The 18,721-nt window shown below is 36.5% G+C and overlaps 4 protein-coding genes across 5 annotated transcripts; 3 read left to right on the top strand and 1 right to left on the bottom strand.

Annotated features, from left to right (window-relative positions):
- The first annotated feature begins 3,393 nt into the window (after window positions 1-3,393).
- On the top strand, window positions 3,394-5,818 carry LOC116141820 (endoglucanase 2-like). Its single transcript, XM_031427293.1, has 6 exons — window positions 3,394-3,571; window positions 3,756-4,045; window positions 4,125-4,562; window positions 5,020-5,158; window positions 5,250-5,416; window positions 5,483-5,818. Exons 1-6 carry the CDS (start codon window positions 3,394-3,396, stop codon window positions 5,816-5,818), a joined length of 1,548 nt encoding a protein of 515 aa, XP_031283153.1.
- Window positions 5,819-6,263: 445 nt separating this feature from the next.
- LOC116141844 (endoglucanase 10-like) lies at window positions 6,264-9,812 on the top strand. Its single transcript, XM_031427313.1, has 6 exons — window positions 6,264-6,768; window positions 7,023-7,306; window positions 7,551-7,988; window positions 8,158-8,299; window positions 8,967-9,133; window positions 9,242-9,812. Exons 1-6 carry the CDS (start codon window positions 6,558-6,560, stop codon window positions 9,575-9,577), a joined length of 1,578 nt encoding a protein of 525 aa, XP_031283173.1. The 5' UTR covers window positions 6,264-6,557; the 3' UTR covers window positions 9,578-9,812.
- Window positions 9,813-10,150: 338 nt separating this feature from the next.
- Window positions 10,151-13,103, top strand: LOC116141845 (endoglucanase 2-like). Its single transcript, XM_031427314.1, has 6 exons — window positions 10,151-10,279; window positions 10,534-10,817; window positions 11,062-11,499; window positions 11,669-11,810; window positions 12,478-12,644; window positions 12,753-13,103. The coding sequence occupies exons 1-6, from the start codon at window positions 10,255-10,257 to the stop codon at window positions 13,086-13,088; spliced, it is 1,392 nt and encodes a 463-aa protein (XP_031283174.1). The 5' UTR covers window positions 10,151-10,254; the 3' UTR covers window positions 13,089-13,103.
- Window positions 13,104-13,749: 646 nt separating this feature from the next.
- LOC116141783 (uncharacterized protein At1g76660) lies at window positions 13,750-17,512 on the bottom strand. Of its 2 annotated transcripts, XM_031427258.1 has the most exons (4): window positions 17,218-17,512; window positions 14,869-16,057; window positions 14,184-14,476; window positions 13,750-14,070 (listed from the first exon to the last, which is right to left on the bottom strand). In XM_031427258.1, exons 1-3 carry the CDS (start codon window positions 17,254-17,256, stop codon window positions 14,229-14,231), a joined length of 1,476 nt encoding a protein of 491 aa, XP_031283118.1. In that variant the 5' UTR covers window positions 17,257-17,512; the 3' UTR covers window positions 13,750-14,070; window positions 14,184-14,228. The 2 variants fall into 2 exon arrangements, with proteins under 2 accessions (XP_031283118.1, XP_031283117.1); XM_031427257.1 differs by having other exon boundaries at window positions 14,021-14,476; window positions 17,218-17,511.
- Window positions 17,513-18,721: the final 1,209 nt, after the last annotated feature.

The following is an 18,721-nucleotide window of genomic DNA, read 5'->3' as shown; positions in this document are numbered from 1 at the left end:
ACTTGCTCAATAAAAATCTAATTTATGAGAGGTTTGAATCTTTGGAAACTAGATAGATAGGGATTTAATTTGATTATGCTTAATTTGGATAACTGTAGACCCATTGTTGAACCATCCATTTTATCATCACACGCATTTTAGTTTCCACTGTTTCTCGATTTCACTGAATAGTCAATAGTAAATTGACCATAACCTGCTTAATAAAAATCTAATTGATGAATGGTTTGAATCTTTGAAAACTAGATAGATAAGAATTTAATTTGATATATTATACGATTAATATAGATAACTGTAGACCTGCTGTCAAACCATTCATTTTATTATCACACACATTTTTGTTTTTCCTGTTTCTTGGGATCTTGATTCCATAGTGAAAAAGCCTTCAAAACAATGTTGTTTCTGGAGTGCAAGATAGTCAGTGGCCAATTTGAAATAAACCCAACCGGACCATTTATGAAACATTAACTACCCGGTTCACAAAACTTACAATTTAATATTAACCCTAAATAAATAAAAACCGTATTTCCAAACAAAACTTCTTGACTGTTGGTTCATCATTAATTGTCCAGTTCAAATAATAATACAATTTAATATTATTTATTTGGATTAAATGGGTATACATTGAAATGTAATATTTATAGGAATTTACTATTCTTAATTTCTTTATTGTCCATTTAAAAAAAAAGATTATACATAGAAATGTAATATTTATATGAAATTACTATTCTTAATTTCTTTATTATTTATTACTTTTAATTATTAATTGAACATTTAATTAAATATTATAAGAAATATTTTCTAATCCATTATTTTAGTCAATCTTATGACACTATTAGGTAATTCAGTAGATAAATTTCTACCAATACAATGTATGTAATTGCATAACAAATATCAACAAATCGAAACATCTAAATTTTAAAACAAACATGGTGTATTAAAAACAATTTCATAAGCAACCTGTCCAACGTGTGGGCCTTTCAGCTAGTTATATTTATAATACATCTTGTCTTCCTAATTCAATCCACCAGAGTTTAAGTAAAAAGGGTGAAACCAAACCTTTAAATTTTCTAACTGACTAAACAACGTATTTCCACTCGAGGTTTGGTGAAATCCCAAGTTGATATCCCTGGTTGCATTTATTCTGGATTCTTACCCTTAAAGTGACATAAAAGTGTTTGATATAGCGGCAAATGAGTAAATTGGTCATTTTGTAGGAGGTGGTGCATGCTAGCAGATCGTCGCTCTAACAGTGCTCCCGTGCACGTTAGCAGATGTAGCCTCTAGCATTTTTCGTCCTTTTTTGGTGATTCTTCCACCCAAAATCACCCTTGTCACCACCATTCGAACCTTCATTCTCCCCTTTACAAAACCTTACCCTTCACAACCCTCATCACTCGCCGATCGTCGGCCACGACAGCAGCGACATGCGACTATTTTTTGCCCCTTTTTGATAGTTTTGAGTGGCAACAACCCCAACCACTGCCGCTGTTTGTCTCCTCGCATCCCCCCTACAAAACCACTAACCTTCCCGGCCACGATAGCTCACCGTTTGTCATCCACTACTTCACTAAAAACGCGATGAACACGAACCTCTCGGTCGGCCAACGACGACTAAATGATTAGTGGGGACATAGGGGTCTAGTAGAGTTAGAGATGATGGTTGTAGTGGTGGTGTCCAATTGGATTTTTACTGCTAGAATCTGGCGAAGAACAGCGAAACCCTAAACCTAACGATGCGAACGATTGGAGGGGCCAATGAGTCATGAACCAGAGAGGTTTTGGATGACAGACTATGGGGAAGGTGATGGAGGTGGTTCAATGTTGTCGAAAATAGCCTAGATCGGGCAAAAATCGAGAGGGTGCACAGTCAGCAAGGGTGTTATTGAAGTAATTTGAAAATAAAATGGTAAATTTTATAATTGTAATAATGTGGGGGTTAAAAATAATTTATTAATTTATTTGTTAAGGGCATTATGGTAATTGCACCCTCTGTAACCCAAAAATTGCTAACAGTGTTACTTTAAGTCGAGGCGAATCTAGAAATTTTTTTTAGGGTGGGCCAAAATCTAGAACTTGTACATATTAATATTTTTAAAAAAAATTTGAGAGTGGGTCATGACTCACCCTCAACTAGTACTACATTCGCCCCTAACTTTAAGGGTGGGAATCTGTAACAAATGCAACCAAGGATAAGGGTGGGCGGGTATGGGTACCTGCCCAAAATCAAAGGAACCGGAACCGGCCAGTTCCTTTGATTTGGAACCGGAACCGAAACTATCGATTCCCGTTCCTAATAACTTGGAACTGGAACCTGTGTTACAAGGTTCTGGTGTCGGGTACCCTAGAAAATATCAATTACCCCCTTTCGAAAAAATGACAAATAAACCTTTATAAAATTACAATTACACCCCTAACAATTAAGTGCAAAACATTAAATAATATATTTGTTTATATCTACTTGATGCTTGATTATAAATATTTAATTGTTTGTTACTTTGTTTTCACCGATAATAAATATTTAAAAATTATTATTTAACGTAAATATCTTAATGTATATTAATTTCTTAATCAAGTAATAAGTGAAACTTAAATATTAATAAAAATATTTTTAAAAACTGATCTTTTAATGAAAATTAGTAAGGCTTTGGATACTAAGATAAAAAAATCAAAATTTTCCTATATATTTATATGATATGAAAATATAAAAAAAAACCTCATATGTAAAGTATCAAAAAAACCCTACATTCTTTAATATTATATTAATTTAGTTCCAATTCTCGGTTCTGATTTTTTTGATTTGAAAACAGAATCAAAACTACATAGTATCAATTCTAATTTTTTGAAATCAAAACCTACTATATTATGATCGGTTTCGGATAAGAATCATAATGTATATTGATTTCTTAACCGTCGATTCTGCTACTACCCTACAATTTTGCCCACCCCTAGGCAGGATATCCATTTGGGATTTCGCGAAAATATGCCCTTTACTCTTTCTGACATAACATACATGACATCACTCCGAGTTTTCCTTCATCCCAGACTTCAAAATCCTGCCTTTTGACGCAGTCAACACTCATTCTCTCTGCCGCAAATTACGTCCCTACAGTAAACGTAAATGTTAAGTGCCATTTACGTCCCTCAAAAAATAACAGAATTTGCCTTATTTTGCCGCGTGAATGCTCAAGAAGCACCATATTTTGGCGGAAGGCCAGCTACCTCGTTCCTAAATTAGAGTTTCTTACGTTAATTTAATTTTATAGGCTAAATCAAGCTTTCCTCGTCAAACAAAAACACCTGAGACACTGAATTGGGTTCTGCTCAAGAACCCTAATGTCGACATTGACATTGTGATTTTTAGATTTTCAGTAATCAAAACCGAATCTTGGCAAAATGGCCTCTCAAAAGTCGTGCTGCATCTGTTTTGCGGCAATGTTAGTAACCGCTGGACTTACGGTTGGAATTTATTTCGCAGTTGAAGCTTTTAAAGATATAAAATCCACTGGCTTTGCGGAGAAGAAGTACGGTGATGCCCTCAAAGTGGCAATGCAGTTCTTCGACGTTCAAAAATGTATTCAATTAATCTTTCCTTTGTTGAATTAATTAGAACTGTAGCGTATATTGTGTATAAAAATTCTGAGTCGAGTTAATTTTGTCATCTTTATGACCATTGACTTGATTGTTAAAGAGTTCTTAACTGGCATGTGGTGTCAGTATATAACACGCATATTACTTTTATTCGTTGTTGGATACAGCGGGTAAGCTAGCAAATAACAAGATAAAGTGGAGAGGGGATTCGGGGCTTAAAGATGGAAATGATGCAAACATTGATCTGTCGCAAGGCATGTATGATGCAGGTGATGCAGTAAAATTTGGTTTTCCAATGGCGTTTACGGCAACGGTGTTGTCATGGTCCATCCTTGAGCGTGGATCTCGGATGAATGCCAACGGGATGGATCTGTTGAAGCAGGCTCAAGACTCTCTCAAGTGGATTACTGACTTCCTTGTCAATTCTTATCCTTCTAAGAATACGCTCTATGTTCAGGTTTCTACTATCTGTTCCCATCTCATTTTAATTGCAAGTATACTATTATTCATTTAATTTTCTTTTATACATCCTGCAGGTTGGTAATGCTGATAAGGACCATAAATGTTGGCAAAGGCCTGAAAGCATAACCGACAAGAAACCACTCTCTCAGGTCAACAAAACTTCTCCTGGATCAGATGTTGCTGCTGAAACTGCAGCAGCATTGGCTGCAGCATCTATGGTGTTTAAAAAGAGTGACTCCATATATTCAGCCAAGCTTCTTAAGTATGCTAAAGAATTGTTTGCTTTTGCTGACAAATACAAAGGTACTTACAGTACCAGCGTTCCCCAAGCCCAGACTTATTACAATTCAACAGGATATGGAGACGAGCTTCTGTGGGCATCTAGCTGGCTCTATTGTGCTACTAAAGAAAAAAATTATCTCCAATATGTCACTGGCCAAACCGCAACTGACTATGCTAATTGGGGAAATCCAAGCTGGTTTAGTTGGGATAACAAGCTTGCAGGAACCCAGGTATATATATATATATATATATATTTGGCCTTCATATCTATGATGACTATGGTGATCGAGGATGCAAAACACTAAACAATATCTGCCATTACCCTGTTAGCATTACGTAATAGTTAAAAATTTATTAGAACGTGTTATTGAAGATCTTAGTCATGAGAAAACAGGATAATCTGTATATTAGATCGTAAAAAACACAAAATATATGATGGTCCTAGTCTATGTGGCAACTTCCTTCTTTGAACCTGAAAGTTTATATATATAACGGTGTGCGTTGCCTGTAAAGGGATTACTATGGTTTCTCCTTTCCGTTGTTTTTGAGTCATATTTAAGGAAAGTTCTATAGGTTTATCTGGAGATGACTTGTCTTCCCTAATAGTAGCATCAACAAATAAAGTTAAACTTTGTAAAACCAGGTTATTAATAACCATTGTTCTGCTTAATTAGTTTGTGGGTACAGGTTTTATTATCCAGGGTACTCTTCTTTGGTGAAGAGGACGACTCGGATGGTCAACTTCAGATGTATAAGCAAACAGCTGAGACTGTTATGTGCGGTCTTCTACCAAACTCTCCAACAGCCACAGATAGTAGAACAGAAAGTAATCTTCTCTTCTCTTCTCTTTCATTAATTATTTTCCTACCTAGAGGGATTATTCTCGGATGATCTAGTTTCTTAAATAAATGTTGCAGGTGGTCTTATATGGGTCAGCGAATGGAATGCTCTACAACATTCTGTTGCCTCTGCATTTTTGGCTACTCTATATGGTGACTACATGGAAACATCAGATAATAAAGAGCTAAAATGTGAAGGAAAAACTTTCAAGCCGCAAGATCTTCGGGACTTTGCCAAACAACAGGTATCCATGCTTGCGATGGCCAAGACATATTAATTAAAGGAATTAATGTTATGTTGCATTTTGCAGGCTGATTATGTTTTAGGTGACAATCCCAATTCGATGAGCTATGTTGTTGGTTATGGGAGCAAATTCCCAAAATATGTGCACCATAGAGGGGCATCAATTCCAGCTGATGCAAAGACTGGTTGCAAAGATGGGTTCAAGTGGCTGGAGTCAACTCAACCCAATCCAAATGAAGCTACTGGAGCACTTGTGGGTGGACCTTTTTTGAATGATACATATGTAGATGCTCGTAACAACTCCTCACAAGGGGAACCAACCACATATAATAGTGCTCTTCTTGTTGGCCTCCTTTCAAGTCTCGCCACTTCCTCTCAATCTGTAGACAAATCTTTCCCTTAAATTAATTAGTGTTTTGTTTAACCTATCAAGCTCAAAGTTCATTTAGTCATGTAATAAACAACTTAAAATGTTTAAAAATAATTGTCATTTCTTTACCACCAGTTCTCAATTGGAAATTGATTCACCAGGACATCCAAATTATTGCAGGTGTAGCGTAGAGATCATTTTGGTCAAGTGAGGATGGTAAGTAGTTTCTGTTTATCTACTTTTATTCATATAAATAAATAAAACGTAAAGAAACATCTTGATCATAAATAATCTAGAATGGTACTATATCTGAATTTTAATGAAGAATTGGGACGGGCTTTGATTATAACTATGGGAATGGGATGGGCTTGGGACAGGGTTAAAAAAGAAAAATGGGTCCAAGATGCAGACTCTGCAACTGGAACTGGACCACTTTGCTTAAGATCAAAGGTGTGTCGGTGGGCAGTCCAAATCATGCAGGATCAATATTCCTTTCTTCTACCTCAAATCACATTCACGTTCTTACCTTACCCAGTGGCATTCAGTTGAAAAAAACCCATTTTATCCCGCGTGAATGACACTGTCGGTGTCCAAAGAAAAACATGAAAAGATATCTATAATTTTTGTGATTTGGCCAGATCTAGCTGCCTTACTCCTTAATTAGACTGGGTAAAGCTAGTTCAGTAGCCATCGTTATCACTCACATTTTACTGCCTCTGCTTTGTTGGATGTCACCATTTTAGATCTGATAGCTTCACGCCATTGTGGGAAAATGGGAGAGAAATCAAAGTCCAAGGGGTGCTTCGGGTGGTTCTTGGTAATAGTCCTATTAGCTCTGGTTGTCGGCGCTATTGTTTACACAATAAAGAAGAAAACTAGTCACTCTAGTAAGCCAGCTCCGGTTCCCGGTCCCCCCGGCGCCGTTGAAAAGAAGTATGCCGAGGCACTTCAAACCGCAATGCAGTTCTTCGATGTACAAAAATGTAATTTTACAACCTTCTTCTATTTAATTTTATTTTCTAGCTTCATTTAATATATACTGCAGTCTGGTGATTTAAGTAATTGAAGTAGCTCTGTTGTTTCTTAGCAAATAATAATAATAATAATAATAATAATAATAAAGTAATTGAACTAGCTAGTATCCACATAAAAATATAAATTTGACAATCTTTATGCATTGGATATAAGTTAGACGGTTTTAATTAATATATTTGGTATAATTGGGGTGAAATTGTAGCTGGTAAGCTGGTAAATAACAAAATATCGTGGAGAGGAGATTCAGCACTGAAGGACGGAAGTGAAGCACGTTTGGATCTCTCGAAAGGCATGTATGATGCTGGAGATCACATGAAGTTTGGATTTCCAATGGCTTTTACTGCTACGGTATTGTCATGGACCATCCTTGAGTATGGAGATCAGATGGAGGTTATAGATCAGTTGAAACCAGCCCAAGATTCTCTCAAGTGGATCACTGACTACCTTATCAATGCTCATCCTTCTGCTAACGTGCTTTATGTTCAGGTTGCTATATTCTTTTGCTCCCATCTGCTGCTTATGTGTCTGTGTCTGGATTTATTCACCTTCATTCTTGTTTTCCATTAACTTTACAGGATTTTTGCATAATTTAATTCCAACATGAACATGAACATCAGCTGAAGTTTACATCAGGAAAATCTTTATGTCTCTGAATTGGCTGTAAATCGATTGATATAGCAAATCTATCTATTGAACTATGTCTTATATCCTAACTTCAATTTTGAGCCAGGTAGGTGATCCTGATAAAGACCATAAATGTTGGGAAAGGCCTGAATCCATGACTGAGGAGAGGCCAGTCACTCAGGTCAACACGTCTTCTCCTGGGTCGGATGTTGCGGCTGAAACTGCAGCAGCCATGGCTTCAGCGTCCCTGGTGTTCAAGAAGAGTGATTCAACATATTCAAGCACGCTTCTTAGGCATGCTAAAGAGTTGTTTACGTTTGCTGACAAATACAGAGGTTCTTACAGTGACAGCATTCCCCAAGTCCAAAATTATTACAATTCCACAGGATATGGAGACGAGCTTTTATGGGCAGCTAGCTGGCTCTACCATGCAACGGGGGACAAATCCTACCTCCAATACGTGACTGGGCAGAATGGAAAAGATTTTGCTAATTGGGGAAGTCCAACCTGGTTTAGTTGGGATAACAAACTTGCAGGAGCCCAGGTATATTTTTTGCCTTTGATGGACATGGAATTGCCTTTATTGAATCAGTGAAAAAAAAAAGTGATTGGAGTATCAAAAAAGTCTGCCGTTTTTTACTTTCTGTAATTTTGAGAAACTGTGGAAAACCATGTGACTTTTATTTCTGCTTCTAATTGCAATACTGCTGCAGGTTTTGTTATCCAGATTGAGTTTCTTTCATGCCAAGGACTCCTCAGATAACTCTGGCCTTCAAATGTACAGGAAAACAGCTGAGGCTGTTATGTGCGGTCTTCTACCAAAATCTCCAACAGCCACAACCGACAGAACGGATGGTAATATTCTTCATGAATGCTATTAATTGTTCCAATCGTATTTTTTCAACTCATTTTGTGACACATTTCCGTGATGTAACACTGGATTACTTACTTTGACTGCCAAAATTGTGTCAGATGTGAGAGTTTTCATTTATATTTTTCTGGTGCAAATTTTGAAGAGTATGTGATATTTAAGATGCTATAATCTTCAATTCCTGCCCATCAATTAGAATGTGATATATGTGGGCCTATGTTACATTTATTAATGTTTGCGTCAATTAACTTATGGCATTGCATGGTGTTACCTGCTCCCCTAAACCTATATATGAATACATGCATTGATTGCAAAAATAATGGTTTTTTGCCAAATATAGCTTAATAGCGTACAATGCATCATTAATCCACAGTCAATAATCCTTGATAGTGCACTATCTTCAATTTGGGTAGTTCAAAGCTTAAGTAGGAGAAAGATTCAAACAGTTGACATATTAAAAAAAATTAAAAGTATCAATTACATATAAAGATTTGTATACCATATTTTTATAGCCCGAATTTATTGTACTACCATTTCCTGGGAATGGTTGTATATGCACTGTGGGTAGGGTTTAGAGGAGTTTACAGTTTCTATAATCCAGTTTTCTTCTTGGATCATTTTTGTTCACTATCAAAGTCTTTTTCATCATAGGTGGTCTTATATGGATCAGTCAATGGAACTCTCTGCAGCATCCCGTTGCTTCAGCATTTTTGGCTGCTCTATACAGTGATTACATGCTAACATCACAAACTGCAGAGCTAACCTGTAGTGGACATTCTTTCAAGCCATCGGATCTCCGGGACTTTGCCAGAGATCAGGTATAATTGTATGTAGGTCACACAAATGCAATAGCGTTTAAAATGCTATAATGAAACTAGTTAGGATAGTCTCATTTGTTCCTAATCTGATTTTGTAAAATTTTCCAGGCTGATTATGTTTTGGGCGACAATCCTATTAAGATGAGCTTTCTTGTGGGGTATGGAAAGAAATTCCCTGAGTATGTGCACCATAGGGGAGCATCCATCCCAGTTGACGCGACAACTGGCTGTACTGGCGGTTTCCAGTGGCTTGAATCAACAAAACCAAATCCAAATGTAGCAGTTGGCGGACTTGTGGGCGGGCCCTTCCTAAATGAAACATATATTGATTCCCGGAACAACTCCATGCAAGCAGAACCCAGCACCTATAACAGTGCTGTAATTGTTGGGCTACTATCAAGTCTGGTCACCACCTCTTCCGCAGTTCAGTCCTTTACTACATGAGACAAATTGTTTTGTAAGAATGTTGTACCAGTACCAGCACCAATTCCACGTGTACGCAAAAATTCTGTTTTTAAGGTTTGGCTTTTACTTATAGGTTGAGGGTGAAGTCTATTGAGCCTTTATTTGGTGTGGTTAGGGTATATAAAGCACTTAATATTAGTACAAGTGGTTTATGTTATATTTTATTAAAGATATTAGTCTTGATATACAACATTTTCAAATTTTTTGCTCCAAATTGCTGGTGGAATTGAAATGAATAACTTTACAATCATGAACTAGTATATCCCTCTACATTCAGCTTGACTCTTCTTCCATGTGCATCAGCATCGTTCTCAACAAGAAATCTTAGCCTTGGGTAATGGTACCGGAGTCTTCATATACTTAAAAGAAACCGAGGGGATAAAATGTATATTAGGTTTTTATTTTTTTTTATCAATGGGGTGCCATTGATTACTAATATATTTCTAACTTGTTTAATTTATCCTCATTGCTTTTAGGCCTCTGATAAATTATTCTTCGATATGTTGAACCAAAAATGTTTTAGAAAATCAATTTAATATTGTAGTCCTATTGTTTACACAATAAAGAAGAAAACTAGTCACTCTAGTAAGCCAGCTCCGGTTCCCGGTCCCCCCGGCGCCGTTGAAAAGAAGTATGCCGAGGCACTTCAAACCGCAATGCAGTTCTTCGATGTACAAAAATGTAATTTTACAACCTTCTTCTATTTAATTTTATTTTCTAGCTTCATTTAATATATACTGCAGTCTGGTGATTTAAGTAATTGAAGTAGCTCTGTTGTTTCTTAGCAAATAATAATAATAATAATAATAATAATAATAAAGTAATTGAACTAGCTAGTATCCACATAAAAATATAAATTTGACAATCTTTATGCATTGGATATAAGTTAGACGGTTTTAATTAATATATTTGGTATAATTGGGGTGAAATTGTAGCTGGTAAGCTGGTAAATAACAAAATATCGTGGAGAGGAGATTCAGCACTGAAGGACGGAAGTGAAGCACGTTTGGATCTCTCGAAAGGCATGTATGATGCTGGAGATCACATGAAGTTTGGATTTCCAATGGCTTTTACTGCTACGGTATTGTCATGGACCATCCTTGAGTATGGAGATCAGATGGAGGTTATAGATCAGTTGAAACCAGCCCAAGATTCTCTCAAGTGGATCACTGACTACCTTATCAATGCTCATCCTTCTGCTAACGTGCTTTATGTTCAGGTTGCTATATTCTTTTGCCCCCATCTGCTGCTTATGTGTCTGTGTCTGCATTTATTCACCTTCATTCTTGTTTTCCATTAACTTCACAGGAGTTTTGCATAATTTAATTCCAACATGAACATGAACATCAGCTGAAGTTTACATCAGGAAAATCTTTATGTTTCTGAATTGGCTGTAAATCGATTGATATAACAAATCTATCTATTGAACTATGTCTTATATCCTAGCTTCAATTTTGAGCCAGGTAGGTGATCCTGATAAAGACCATAAATGTTGGGAAAGGCCTGAATCCATGACCGAGGAGAGGCCAGTCACTCAGGTCAACACGTCTTCTCCTGGGTCGGATGTTGCAGCTGAAACTGCAGCAGCCATGGCTTCAGCGTCCCTGGTGTTCAAGAAGAGTGATTCAACATATTCAAGCACGCTTCTTAGGCATGCTAAAGAGTTGTTTACTTTTGCTGACAAATACAGAGGTTCTTACAGCGACAGCATTCCCCAAGTCCAAAATTATTACAATTCCACAGGATATGGAGACGAGCTTTTATGGGCAGCTAGCTGGCTCTACCATGCAACGGGGGACAAATCCTACCTCCAATACGTGACTGGGCAGAATGGAAAAGATTTTGCTAATTGGGGAAGTCCAACCTGGTTTAGTTGGGATAACAAACTTGCAGGAGCCCAGGTATATTTTTTGCCTTTGATGGACATGGAATTGCCTTTATTGAATCAGTGAAAAAAAAAAGTGATTGGAGTATCAAAAAAGTCTGCCGTTTTTTACTTTCTGTAATTTTGAGAAACTGTGGAAAACCATGTGACTTTTATTTCTGCTTCTAATTGCAATACTGCTGCAGGTTTTGTTATCCAGATTGAGTTTCTTTCATGCCAAGGACTCCTCAGATAACTCTGGCCTTCAAATGTACAGGAAAACAGCTGAGGCTGTTATGTGCGGTCTTCTACCAAAATCTCCAACAGCCACAACCGACAGAACGGATGGTAATATTCTTCATGAATGCTATTAATTGTTCCAATCGTATTTTTTCAACTCATTTTGTGACACATTTCGGTGATGTAACACTGGATTACTTACTTTGACTGCCAAAATTGTGTCAGATGTGAGAGTTTTCATTTATATTTTTCTGGTGCAAATTTTGAAGAGTATGTGATATTTAAGATGCTATAATCTTCAATTCCTGCCCATCAATTAGAATGTGATACATGTGGGCCTATGTTACATTTATTAATGTTTGCGTCAATTAACTTATGGCATTGCATGGTGTTACCTGCTCCCCTAAACCTATATATGAATACATGCATTGATTGCAAAAATAATGGTATTTTGCCATATATAGCTTAATAGCATACAGTGCATCATTAATCCACAATCAATAATCCTTGATAGTGCACTATCTTCAATTTGGGTAGTTCAAAGCTTAAGCAGGAGAAAGATTCAAACAGTTGACATATTAAAAAAAATTAAAAGTATCAATTACATATAAAGATTTGTATACCATATTTTTATAGCCTGAATTTATTGTACTACGATTTCCTGGGAATGGTTGTATATGCACTGTGGGTAGGGTTTAGAGGAGTTTACAGTTTCTATAATCCAGTTTTCTTCTTGGATCATTTTTGTTCACTATCAAAGTCTTTTTCATCATAGGTGGTCTTATATGGATCAGTCAATGGAACTCTCTGCAGCATCCCGTTGCTTCAGCATTTTTGGCTGCTCTATACAGTGATTACATGCTAACATCACAAACTGCAGAGCTAACCTGTAGTGGACGTTCTTTCAAGCCATCGGATCTCCGGGACTTTGCCAGAGATCAGGTATAATTGTATGTAGGTCACACAAATGCAATAGCGTTTAAAATGCTAAAATGAAACTAGTTAGGATAGTCTCATTTGTTCCTAATCTGATTATGTAAAATTTTCCAGGCTGATTATGTTTTGGGCGACAATCCTATGAAGATGAGCTTTCTTGTGGGGTATGGAAAGAAATTCCCTGAGTATGTGCACCATAGGGGAGCATCCATCCCAGTTGACGCAACAACTGGCTGTACTGGCGGTTTCCAGTGGCTTGAATCAACAAAACCAAATCCAAATGTAGCAGTTGGCGGACTTGTGGGCGGGCCCTTCCTAAATGAAACATATATTGATTCCCGGAACAACTCCATGCAAGCAGAACCCAGCACCTATAACAGTGCTGTAATTGTTGGGCTACTATCAAGTCTGGTCACCACCTCTTCCGCAGTTCAGTCCTTCACTACATGAGACAAATTGTTTTGTAAGAATGTTGTACCAGTACCAGCACCAATACCAATACCACGTGTACGCAAAAATTCTGTTTTTAAGGTTTGGCTTTTACTTATAGGTTGAGGGTGAAGTCTATTGAGCCTTTATTTGGTGTGGTTAGGGTATATAAAGCACTTAATATTAGTACAAGTGGTTTATGTTATATTTTATTAAAGATATTAGTCTTGATATACAACATTTTCAAATTTTTTGCTCCAAATTGCTGGCGGAATTGAAATTAATAACTTTACAATCATGAACTAGTATATCCCTCTACATTCAGCTTGACTCTTCTTCCATGTGCATCAGCATCGTTCTCAACAAGAAATCTTAGCCTTGGGTAATGGTACCGGAGTCTTCATATACTTAAAAGAAACCGAGGGGATAAAATGTATATTAGGTTTTTATTTTTTTTATCAATGGGGTGCCATTGATTACTAATATATTTCTAACTTGTTTAATTTATCCTCATTGCTTTTAGGCCTCTGATAAATTATTCTTCGATATGTTGAACCAAAAATGTTTTAGAAAATCAATTTAATATTGTATATGCATAAATATAAATGAAGATTATTTTTTTTAATTTTATTTTTTTTTTATTTTTTAAATGTTTTGTTTTTTTTATTTCTTTTTTCCAACTCCTAGGCATGTTAAGAATAGTATATAGAAATTCTTTATACAAATTCTTGTAACAGTTATAGACCATTTGAGTCTACGCACTTTAAATTAAAATATTAAATAACAAATGGTAGATGTATCATGTATTGTCTCTCCAAACATTAGAAGTGCATGCAGCGGTTGTGAATGTTCCGTCCTTGTACAATTAACTTGAGCTTAATTGCATTTGACCAAAACATATATATAATTAGATGCATCGCATTCACGTATGTAGCTTATGGAGAAGAAGAATGTGTAGGACCACTGAAAAATACATTCATCAATCAGCAACATCAGGCTACACCTGAGAGAGAGCGAGAGCAGGAGAAATGGTTAGATCACAGGTTAAGATCATTCCATCTATCACATAGATCTCCAAACAGAAAAGTTCGACAAAAGAAACCACCAAATTAATACATATGCGAAACAACTGATAAAATGTTTCTGTTTCTGCCATGATCCTCAGTCATGCCATGCGAAATCTCCTCTGCCTTCTCTTAAGCTTCTTCCTCTCCTATAGTCTATTTCTGCATCGGAACTTGACATACCTAGGTGATATTTTCTGCTGATTCTAGATGATGACCCCATCTTGGAAAATATGTCTTCTTCATCAGTGAGAATATGATTACCAGGTGTGCTTGACCCAGAGACATTAGTAGGTTGCCTCTTTGGTTTATTCTCTAAGTTGTGCAATGAAATACCATTATTGCCTGCAGGTAACAGTACGCAGGAAACTCAACAATAGGAAGGAGATGAATGAAAGATGAATTTGAAAACTATAGGAAGACAATATTGGGAATACGGAGTCAGGCAAAGTGATTTATCATTTTTTAAAAGAAACTAATGTAACTGGCCGATGATTCTTCATTCAATGAATTTTAGGTTGCATGCATAAAAATGCTCCACATTACTTGCATCAAAAGAAATTAATTATACACATAAGGTAGAATTTGATGCGTGGTTAATTACTGACTGCGGGAAATAAATTATAGAAGCTTATTGAAGGTTGCTTCTCTGATACTCAATTTTCATTTACTTCCTTTTCCAATGGCTTCTAACAAACAGATAAGTAGTAAATTTAGATCAAGTAATGATAGTTCACCTTCATATCCATCGCATGATATTGTTAGTTCATTGTGTTCACCAGCATCAATAATGTCTGAGTCTGATCTAAGGCTTTTCTGACTCATGAATTTTGTCTCCGTTCTCTGTGATTTTTGTCCATCTTCCACCAAGCCAGATTTTACACTGACCTCAAATGCAGGTTTATCTGAGGTAAAAGGTGTCATGGTAAATGAGTCTTCCATTATGTCAGAAATCTCCACATACTGAGGAGTAGTGATGATTTCATCTGCACTGAATCCAAATGAAGCTCTGTAGGCTTCAAGTTCTTCAACATCTTGCTTGGGACTTTTAGTGTGCCTGTTCTGGTGACCATTTGCACCACTGGAGTAAACATCTGAATCCTTGGAAACACTTAACCTCCCACCAGTATGAGGAAATGGTGGATTATGATCCAGATAAAACTGTGCAAATGTTGCAGGACAGAAAAAGTTTGTATCTTGAGAGACTCTGGAGCCACCAGTGGTGTCATGCCCATAGAGTCTACCAGAACCACTCCTTGAATATTTGTCGTTCTGGGGAGAAACTGAAGGATCCCAGTGAGGAGGGAAGTCTCGTTCAGGAAAGGATGATGATAGACATTCACCAGAAGTCCTTGAAATAGGTGATATGAGACTGCTGGCAGGACTTCCAGGATAAAGTGAATATGTTGCTTGAAGATCATTTGCAGCGATATAATTGGACTTTTCGGTACCTTTTAGATCCATAGAAGACGTCAGGAACCGAGCAAAAGGCACGTCTGGTGAAGAGGGAGTAGTGGGATGTGCCAACTCCGGGGGAGGGGTGAAAGGAGCAGTGGATGGCTCAGTTGTGAAAGTGGAGAAAACAGGAGGTGAAACCAGTTGTGTTTCATGGGCATACGGACCAGTGGCAAACATTGTGGATGAAGGACCTCCAGGTGAATTAGCAGATAATGACAAGAAACAACTGGGTGACTGAGCGGTTGACGGAAGTGCAGAATTTGTAAAAGACGCCGGCGAAGAAGGTGGAGCTAGAAGTGATGGTGCTAGTGTTGTAGCTTGATTGGTCAACCCAGCAGCTTGAGGTCCATTTGGCTGGGCCACAGAGGCATTGCCTTCTGGCATACGAGATGCAGGCACAATACGTTTTCCACCTTTCTGTGTCCCAAAACAAGACAAAGCCCCCAAGCATCCTCCCCATCTTTTTCGCTGTCAATAAAGTCGAGCACTATTCAGATCACATTGCTCAACAAAAACAGAAAAAGAAAATCAATACCAGACTCCCCAATACTTTTTATATTCAGCTGGAAAGCCCTTCCTCATGATGTGCAGATTTCGGAAATTCAAGGCTAATTTCATATTTTAGAATATATAAGCAAGACCTACTTATACATGCAAGTCAACTTTGCAATATATGAAACTAAGATACACAAAAAGGCAAAAGGTTCCAAAATGTAGAGATTATAAATTTATATATATGTCATGGGTTTCAATAACCTAAATGCACATAACAAATCATAGGATCTCAACATACCCTTTGGCTAGTCAGGTGTTAAGTTTATTGGAGATATATTTCAGTCCAAGTAAGTTTCATGATAACAAATGAAAGATGGTAAGCATCAAAATAGAGCAATACTACAAATCCTAAATAGAATGCCCAAATTTCAAATCTCATGCATGTCTCATATGTGACATCACCATGTAGCTTATCATTTACAATTTTTTAATTTATAGCATGACATTTCACTTAAGACAGAAATTTTGGGACTACTTGATGTGTTTTGTTCTTACGGATATCACATTTGGGATGCTACTCCGATGTGTTTTGCTCTTAGGGATATCACGTTAATATAATATGAGACAGCAACTAAACCAAGTGTAGAATTGACTAAATACTCATATGATATGAATGTTCGGCAAAAATAGAAGAGAGCTAGAGAAGGTGTTAATATGTTCAGATGTAGATGACGATGTGATAGATATGCAAAACGACTAGCCAATTGTACCATTTTGAAACCCAGAAAGGGATTATATAGAATCCTAGTGGTGAAGTGAGTATGTGTTCCAGAGGTTGATTCAAAGCTGAAGTGATTTTACATTGTAATTGCTGGCATTAGATCTAAAAGAGAGTTGGATACTATAGTTGAAGCCTGCCTAGTCGAGATGAGAAATTGGGAAACAGAGGAATTAGAGGAAAATGATTAAGTTGACTTAGTAAAAATGCGCATGAAGGAAATAGAAAATGTAGAGGGAATAATAAAAATAAAAATATAGATCAGATGAGTTGAAAGGAGAAATTGATAGATCTGAATAAGAAGAAAAAGAAAAGGCCAGATCTGGGATTAAAATTGAAGAATGAGAGAGCATACCCTTTCCTGCTGAGGGAATCTATTCTGCTCAGACCCCATTACTGAATAGTGAGAGAGCTTAGAGCTGAGAGTTGAGTTAAGTTGAGTTGATGTGGATGGTGGTGCAGTAGTTCAATCTTCAATCTTGCAACAGAATCTCACATTTCTTGTTAAAGTTATGGGTTGTGATAAGATTAGAAGAAAGAAAGGAATTAGATTAAACGAAACCTTGCTTTTTAAAGGACCTTTAACCAGAAGCTGACACCATGTAGATTTTGCTCTTCTGATGAAACAAGAGAGAGAAAAAGATACATTTATTTTTAATTAATTAATACAAATCTTAAGGACAAGGAAAGACAAAAGTAAAGCGAAAAAGACCACAACGATGGAGATAGTCAGAGAAGAGTCAGTGTAGCTACAAAAGTGAAGGATTAATGAGTATCAATAATAGTATGCTAACTCACGAAATTATTAACTATTCTATTAATCTTTATAAATATAAAATATAGTACGAATATCATAAATATAATACGAATGTCATATGTAATTTTAACAAAAATAAATAAAATGATTAATAAGTTCGTGAATAAACATAACATTACTCATACAGAAATTGATTTTAATTATAATTAGATAAAATTAATTAATGTTATGAGAATAGTGCTGGTGAAGAAGAAAAGAGACATTAAAGTTAGAGCTGTATGGGCTATGGGGGTGGACCTGGACACTTATTCTACTCTTCTGTTATCAACACACAACTACAAAGTGTGTGCGCATGTCCAATCATCCTCTCTTTTTGCTTTCTCTTTATTTATTTTTTTCTTACTTAAGGAAAACAATTTCGTAATTGCATTACAGCTGCTTTGTTCATATCATAATCAAACTATTAGTATTACTGTTAATTAATTAATAAATTCCTTTAACATTTGCCTCATCTCAACATCTTCTTACAAAATCATATGGATTACATAATCAAAAATATTCATTCATACAACAAGACGTTAAGATTACACCACCCTCCTCCTTTGTCCGGGCTTGGGACCGGCTGTGAAGTAGAGACAAACATTAAACCACATACACAGGCGGAGTTACTTTCTACTTAAACCAATATCTTGGGCTTCTCAGTCTACTTAGCCCACAACAACAATTCCAATTCTGCACCACATTGAATCAAAGTTTAGTTGAACTCAATCCATCTTATTACTATCTAATCAACCAATTATCATTTCATATATTTGTTGACTGATTGCTTATATCAAATCAATTTTAAGTTTAAACTTTGTGCTGTAATACAAACATATTTGAAAATTGTCTTCAAAGCCACCACCATAAGAGATGATATTTGATAAATTATAAAGTTGAAGGGTTTTGTCGTTAGATGCTTATCCCCTCTCCTAGAGTACAACCTTTTATTAATTTAATTAGTTTGATATTTTCATAAACGGATGTGATAAAGCATATACATACCTTAGGGAAAAAAAAAGACCTCCATCCTCCAGTTAAGGTGGTTTTCTCCTGCACCAGA

This window comes from Pistacia vera, unplaced genomic scaffold, assembly GCF_008641045.1.
Source record: "Pistacia vera cultivar Batoury unplaced genomic scaffold, PisVer_v2 Contig400, whole genome shotgun sequence".
Classification (NCBI taxonomy): domain Eukaryota; kingdom Viridiplantae; phylum Streptophyta; class Magnoliopsida; order Sapindales; family Anacardiaceae; genus Pistacia; species Pistacia vera.
This window is presented reverse-complemented; position numbering and strand designations above follow the sequence as displayed.

What these genes read in the sequence shown, in the direction of transcription:
- LOC116141820 (XM_031427293.1), top strand. Translation starts at nt 3,394, where the DNA reads ATGGCCTCTCAAAAGTCGTGCTGCATCTGTTTTGCGGCAATGTTAGTA. An exon ending in GTTCTTCGACGTTCAAAAAT is followed by an intron (nt 3,572 to 3,755) that starts GTATTCAATTAA and finishes TGTTGGATACAG; the next exon opens with CGGGTAAGCTAGCAAATAAC. An exon ending in GGGACTTTGCCAAACAACAG is followed by an intron (nt 5,417 to 5,482) that starts GTATCCATGCTT and finishes TGCATTTTGCAG; the next exon opens with GCTGATTATGTTTTAGGTGA.
- LOC116141844 (XM_031427313.1), top strand. Translation starts at nt 6,558, where the DNA reads ATGGGAGAGAAATCAAAGTCCAAGGGGTGCTTCGGGTGGTTCTTGGTA. An exon ending in ACAAACTTGCAGGAGCCCAG is followed by an intron (nt 7,989 to 8,157) that starts GTATATTTTTTG and finishes ATACTGCTGCAG; the next exon opens with GTTTTGTTATCCAGATTGAG. An exon ending in CACAACCGACAGAACGGATG is followed by an intron (nt 8,300 to 8,966) that starts GTAATATTCTTC and finishes TTTTCATCATAG; the next exon opens with GTGGTCTTATATGGATCAGT.
- LOC116141845 (XM_031427314.1), top strand. Translation starts at nt 10,255, where the DNA reads ATGCAGTTCTTCGATGTACAAAAAT. An exon ending in ACAAACTTGCAGGAGCCCAG is followed by an intron (nt 11,500 to 11,668) that starts GTATATTTTTTG and finishes ATACTGCTGCAG; the next exon opens with GTTTTGTTATCCAGATTGAG. An exon ending in CACAACCGACAGAACGGATG is followed by an intron (nt 11,811 to 12,477) that starts GTAATATTCTTC and finishes TTTTCATCATAG; the next exon opens with GTGGTCTTATATGGATCAGT.
- LOC116141783 (XM_031427258.1), bottom strand. Translation starts at nt 17,256, where the DNA reads ATGGGGTCTGAGCAGAATAGATTCCCTCAGCAGGAAAGG. An exon ending in GATTCCCTCAGCAGGAAAGG is followed by an intron (nt 16,058 to 17,217) that starts GTATGCTCTCTC and finishes CTTTATTGACAG; the next exon opens with CGAAAAAGATGGGGAGGATG. An exon ending in ATCATGCGATGGATATGAAG is followed by an intron (nt 14,477 to 14,868) that starts GTGAACTATCAT and finishes TGTTACCTGCAG; the next exon opens with GCAATAATGGTATTTCATTG.